Source organism: Sinocyclocheilus rhinocerous, unplaced genomic scaffold, assembly GCF_001515625.1.
Source record: "Sinocyclocheilus rhinocerous isolate Xijiao unplaced genomic scaffold, SAMN03320098_v1.1 scaffold1156, whole genome shotgun sequence".
Classification (NCBI taxonomy): Eukaryota; Metazoa; Chordata; class Actinopteri; order Cypriniformes; family Cyprinidae; genus Sinocyclocheilus; species Sinocyclocheilus rhinocerous.
In genome coordinates this window covers 1,414,003-1,420,539 of record NW_015630041.1, presented here as the reverse complement: position 1 = coordinate 1,420,539, position 6,537 = coordinate 1,414,003, and the positions used below count along the sequence as shown (strand labels likewise).

Here is a 6,537-nt window from a genome sequence, read left to right as displayed (position 1 = left end):
AGCTATGTTTTGGAATATGATTTTTAGCTGGTGCAAGCTGGTCATTAGCTGGTGATCAAGCTACCATGTTCCAAAAACCAGCTTGACCACCACAAACTGCCATGAGAAACTGGTAGATAGTCTGTTGCTAGTCCAAGATGGTCTACCAAACTAGTTAATGACCTGTTTGGACCAGCTAGAAACCAGCTACGGTGTTCCATAACTCAGAAACCATCTTAAAATTGATTTTCTAGCAGGAATACTAGTAATAATCCTAAAGTGAGATTTCTTTGGATGTGGTATCCCCCACCACTTTCCTCCACCCTAATAGAGGAACATGAGCGATGTTACCTGAGACACGGTGAGATAAAACAACTTAGGGTGTGGTCACCTGGAGGGCAGTGAGAAAACATTAAAGGATTATTTTAAAATAGCAAGAATTAGAATACAATTATTTATACTTCATTAAATAAATTAATACAAACATAAATTCATCCTGCAATTAATTCAAGTGGCACAAATATCCCTAAAAGCTTTTCTAATACCTACGTGCATGCAGACAACCTACACCAAATCTATTAACGGACAGCAATATTAGCCAATCACCACAGAGCCATTTCGAGTGGGCGGGCTTTAAGGGTTTGCGCACCAGCCAATCAGACGACCTGCGTCGTCTTTCTTTTTATTTTTTTTCTGTTACTGTGAAGTTTTTGCTGCCGATGCTCGTGCTGGAGGTTCTGCCTACTCGCCACTCTGGATAGCGGCCGTGAAAAAAAGGACAGAACGAAAAAGACAAGGAGACACAGACTTTGAGGAGAGTGAACGGGGCAGGGGAAACGAGGCAGCGACGTTAGTTTGGTGCCCATCGTTTTAAGTGCGCACGGGAGTGTTTACTGCAGCGCTCTGTGGGAGAGAGAAAGAGAGAGAGAGAGAAAGAGAGAGAGACCGTAGGACCGGAGAGGACGGGAACAGCAGTTCAGAATGGATCACCACCACCATCAACAACAACATCATGATCACTATGATGGAGGAGAGAACGACTATATGCAGCAGGAAGATGACTGGGACCGGGATATGCTGCTTGACCCCGCCTGGGAGAAACAACAGCGAAAGGTAACGCGCTATAATCTCTCCACACCACCGGTTTTAGGTGCAAAGGGAACTTGCAAGAAACCAGCAGAAAAATAAAGAACATATCTAAATGTGGATATTTAAGGGGCTTGTTCGGTCTCCGAGTCATTCGGTTATGGGCTGCTGGTGAAATAGGCTTTGCACTGCGACGCATGCATGAATTTGTTTATATTGTGTGTATAATATTCGTTTCCCTTTAAACATGTGTGTACAGAAAATCAAAAGCTTATAAATTGTACATATTCCTAAAGCATCAGCCTTCATTATAAGAAACTTGGGGAACATCTGTTGCGGGATTGCGCATGTTCCTATTCACCCCTCCGTCTGTCCATTCATTTGAGCGTTGTGACGGCCCGCCCCCAGTCAAACGATCCGGGACCCTGATCACCGGACACCGTGCGCCCACCTATTCTCCTCACCGCGCGCGCAACAGATGTCAGCGACAGCAACCTTTGCTGTGTGGATGCGGCTCATATGATCCGCTGCGCGCGCAGAGAGCACGAGCTCACTTTATTTACTGTCACGGCACGCAGACCCCCTGTCTGGCGCTTTAATGTGTGACCCATTCAGAGAGAATCATTCTGTTTCCGATTCCTCTTATTGATTCAATTTCCCTAACGATTCTTTAATACTTTTGAGGAAGTAACGTTAGCCTATCTTCTGAAAATAAGAAATGCAGTTAGTATTGCATTCACTGTCCTCTGTTTCCAAATGAGGTAACGTCTGATTACAACAGAACAGATATAACAAATAACATACAACTGCAATAACATTTTCTTATGTTTACGCTTTTCTAAATACGACAGAACGTTAAATATGTATTTTTACAACACGCTGTCATATGAATAACTAGTAACTACATGGATTAAGTCCTACAAGTACAGCATAAAGCAGGTTTTGATTAATTTCGCATGCGTCATGACGAAAGTAATAATTCATGCAGAAAGTGATTCAGATTAATTTAGGCACCTCTCATACTGATTCAGAAGTCTTTTTGATTCATCAAAATAGTTTGTTCATAGGAGTTGTTTGTTTGAGAACCGTACTTCTCTCTGTGGTTTAGATTCACTTAAGGAACCGGTTCGTAAGAGTCATTTTTTCGGGAATTGGATTGATTCTTAGACTCAGTAAGCGGTGTTGCGGTAAACAGTAGGTGCTACAAAACATTGTCAGAATATTTAGTTCAGTGATCATCAGCAGTGGAATGTACCGCTAACAGATCCAAACGTAACGTGAAAATCGCTCGGTTTCGGTATGTTTAACGGTCCTGATTAAGAACCGGTTATCGGTTGCCAATTCTAGGCCCATGCCAGCTCCGTTAACGCATTCCGGTAGACCATTAGTTGGAAGAGGGGGTTGTTTATAAAAATCTCTCGGATGTGTTTTTTGCACAGAAGTCTAAAAACTATTTGAAATATGAGTGAAACATTTGTCGCTCCCACACTCTTTTCCTCCCCCTTGGAAAACTGGGAGGAAAAAAGAGAACGAGTGCTGGAATCTGCTGTGGTTTGGGCTGGGCTTGTCAGGGAGCGAGTCTGCCCAAAAATGGTAATAACAGACCCCGTACACGGCTGCTGGAAAACTTTCCCGCGTTTCTTTTTTTTTTCCTTCCTCGAAAGCTTGTAGACTCCTGAATGATGTCATCAGCTACCGGCGGGAAAGACTCATGCTCAGGTATGCAGGCAGAATCCTGCATTTCAGCTCCTACGACCGTAAACCCATGACAAACCATGTGTCAAAGAGTTTCCCACAAGACCGGACATGTTCAGTCTTACTTAACTGAGTGTTAAGAGAGACAATTAAACACCTAAAGAAGTTTTGCATCTGTAGCCCAGTGCAGGATCATTATATTTTGAATTGTATGACACATTAACCATTATGTATGTCATGTGTGTGTGTTGGGTCAGATGGAAATGAAAGACACACAACTAGCAAAGGCCCTGAGGTGTTTTTTTCCCCTGTCTCGGGATATAGGCACTACATTGTGATCATCATTTCCGAGAGCATCATTTCCGAGACACTGTTCATTAACGACAAACACACACACGTCTGCTCCATACTGCCTATTAAACACCCTCTGTGACTTTAATGATGCGTGTGTGTGTCAGACAAATTGGTTATTGTTCTGCATTCTGACAGGGCTGAAAGTCAAGTCAAGTCAAGTCACCTTTATTTATATAGCGCTTTTAACAATACAGATTGTGTCAAAGCAACTGAACAGCATTAATTAGGAAAATAGTGTGTCAATAATGCAAAATGACAATAGTAAACACTAATTTTCTGGTGGGGCCTGAAACCTGACTGAAATTCTTCATAGAGATCTTTTTTTTGCAGGAAGGAGCACAATTGAGCAGACAACTTTTTCTAAAATTTTAGACATAAAAGGAAGATTTGATATGGGTCTGTAATTTGCCAGTTCACTAGGATCTAGTTGTGGTTTTTTAATAAGAGGCTTAATAACCGCCAGGTTGAATGGTTTTGGGACGTGACCTAAAGATAACGACGAGTTAATAATATTGAGAAGTGTTTCTTCTGCTACAGGTAACAACTCTTTCAGTAATTTAGTGGGTACAGGATCTAACAGACATGTTGTTGGTTTAGATGCAGTGATAAGTTTATTTAGCTCTTCCTGTCCTATAATTGTAAAGCACTGCAGTTTATCTTTTGGTGCGATGAATGAAGCTGAAGTATTATACGCTGTAGAAAGGTCAGTAGAGATTAGAGAAGTGAAGTCTGTTCTGCAAACACACACACACACACACACACACACTCTGCAAGTACAGAGTGCAGCCCTGACCCCGATCTCATAAAAGACATATGGACTAAGTCAAATCTGGAATGAATTTGAGTTGAGAAAGTGAATGTGTGTAAGAAACCATCTGATTGGCTGCAGTTTATGTTTATGCATGAAAGTATTTCAGCAAGTCCAGGCTGGACCAATAGAATCGGAAACACACATTTTCCTGTCTAATAACATCTGTGTTGGTCTGTGAGTGTTTGTCTGCAATTTGAGGAAAAAAAGCCCCTCTGGCTGGACAGGTGTGAGGTGATTCAGCTAGAAACAGCAGCAAGACCTTATGAACTCTCTCCTTTTTGCCTGTCCCCATCTGTGAGGTCAGATTTTCATTGTTTTGCACACTTGTCCCTTCCTGACGCTTTCTCAGCCAGAGAAGGCTCATGGGGTCTTCAGTTACCACAGTTCATTTTGTAGTGCCACAAGACAGAGTTCTATTTAGGTTTCAGTGCATGTTCTGTTTTCATTTACAGTACCTTTCAAAAGTTAGAGGCCAGTCAGTTTTTTAATTAATACTTTTATTCAGCAAGGACTCATTAAATAGATTAAAAGTGACAGTAAAGACTTTTACATTGTTGAATTTTTTTTGTTCTTTCAAACTTTCTATTTCTCAGAGTCCTAAAAAATGCTTTTAGTTTCTAAAAAATATTAATTTGAAAATGTAATAATATTTCACAATATTATTATTATTATTACTGTGTTTTTGATCAAATAAATGCAGCCTTGATAAGCATAAAAGGCTTCTTTCAAAAACATTTAAAAAATCTTACTGACCCCAAACTTTTGATCGGTAGTATACGTGTTGAGCTTCTGTTCTCAATCATTTGTAGAAACTTTCTGCATAACTAGAGGCACCAAACAGACAGAATTGCAAAAAAACAGGATTCAAAGCCTAACCTGTTATCCATCGAAATACAGTTCCAAAATTTACAGCATTTAGTCAATGCTGTTTCATTCAAACAGATGCATTTTCGTTGGTGCTGCTAGAGGCACAGAAATAAATTAAACCCTGTAACTTTAAGTTGAGTTTTCAGCAAAGCTCATTTAGATGTGAAAATATGATGTTGTATTCAAATTTGAGACAGTGTTCGACAGAAGTTTTAACACAGGTATTTGCCACTACCATATGAACATAAGAATTTGTTTATAAAAATAGGTAAAAAAAATTGTCAACCCTTACCAAAATGTAGTCTGTATTTTAATAAGGGTTCATTTGAAACTATTTTGAAACTAATTTTATCATCATTTTCATACGTTCAAATGGTAGTTGAACATTTGAACTGAAGTATTACACATTAACACATCATAGTAGTGAATTTCCTTTAGAAAATGTAAAAATATGATTTTTTGTACTGAAATTACAAAATTTGTCCTGCAGTGCTGTGCAGTGTGCAGACAGTAGTGAGTTATTTTAGGTGTTTCCATACGGCAGTAGTTCAGTCTGCCTTGGGCAGGTTTTAAATGGTTCTGTTTGCAGATTCTGATAAGAAGGATGTAGATCTTCAAAAACAGAAAACGGTTCAGCTCTTGTGAATCTGAATCAGTCACATATCATTAGGTTCTGTATCTGTCTACCAGTCTGCATTGTGTATTTTCTTGGTGTGTGTCTTTGGGGTAGTAAAGAGTTAATATAGGAGGGGAAAAGCCTTCTCTAGCTTTTTCAGTCTAAAGAATTAAACTAGGTCTACTTGCCGCAATCAGTCCTCTGGTTTTCTCTGTCTCTCTCACTTGTTCTCTTTCTCTCTACCTCTATTAGAGGGGTAAGTTGAGTATCCCAGGGGGACACAGTGGCTGTTTTTAAGCTGGTCTGAGGTGAGTTCCCTGAAATCTGTCGCAGATCTCAGATCTAAGAAGAATCTGTAATTCTCTGTGGAGATACTGACATACACATTCTATCGCTACATCAATAACTTTTTACCACGTTTCTGTGATGATTTTTAGGGAAAATCTGCAGCATTCCACGAAACATTGTAAAATGTGAGTACTACACTCTTAACATAGCTGAAAGCATAATCCATTTAGCCAAAATATCTAATAAACGAACACACAAGCCGTATGTGTAAAACTTTGTGAATGGAATCTGCTTCAATTGCGTGGAGTTCTGCGGGCACAGATGCCGTGTAGGCCTGCATATAACATGTGATATCCTTAGGCGTCATTGTGTGACAGATTTTTTTTTTACCACTTTATTGAAATTAGCATTTTCAATTCTTCACCAGTTGGGATGGTCAATGTTTTTCTTTCTTTTATTTTGATTCAAGGAATCAAAGAATTAAAGGAAGAAAAGAGAAAAACATTTTTATATATCTGGAATTAATTGTGAAGTAATGTCTTTGAACTATATGCATATAAATTATTGTAATTGTAATTGTAATACAGTGGGTATAGAAAAGAATCACTCCCTTTTAAAATGATCACATTTTTTGCTTTGCAGCCTGAAATGAAAACGGACACAGTTTTTGTTTTATCCAGCTGTATTTACTCAGTGCAACTTATAACATCTAAGTGAAAAATATAACACCAACATGTCAGAAAAAAATTAATGAAAAGTCAGAATCACTGAGTTGGAAAAAGGATCACCCCCTTGTGTCAGTACTTTGTTGAACCACCTTTTGCTTTAATTACAGCCTTTA

General features: G+C 39.2%; 1 protein-coding gene across 5 annotated transcripts in view; it reads left to right on the top strand.

The window, feature by feature from the left end:
• Positions 1-675: 675 nt before the first annotated feature.
• LOC107739883 (alpha-actinin-1) overlaps positions 676-6,537 on the top strand; it is a 31,507-nt gene continuing 25,645 nt past the window's right edge. For all 5 annotated transcript variants that reach the window (XM_016552123.1, XM_016552121.1, XM_016552122.1 and 2 more), the window contains exon 1: positions 676-1,092. In XM_016552123.1, coding sequence (XP_016407609.1) covers positions 961-1,092 — 132 coding nt within the window. In that variant the 5' untranslated portion in view covers positions 676-960. The remainder of the gene's footprint in view (positions 1,093-6,537) is intronic.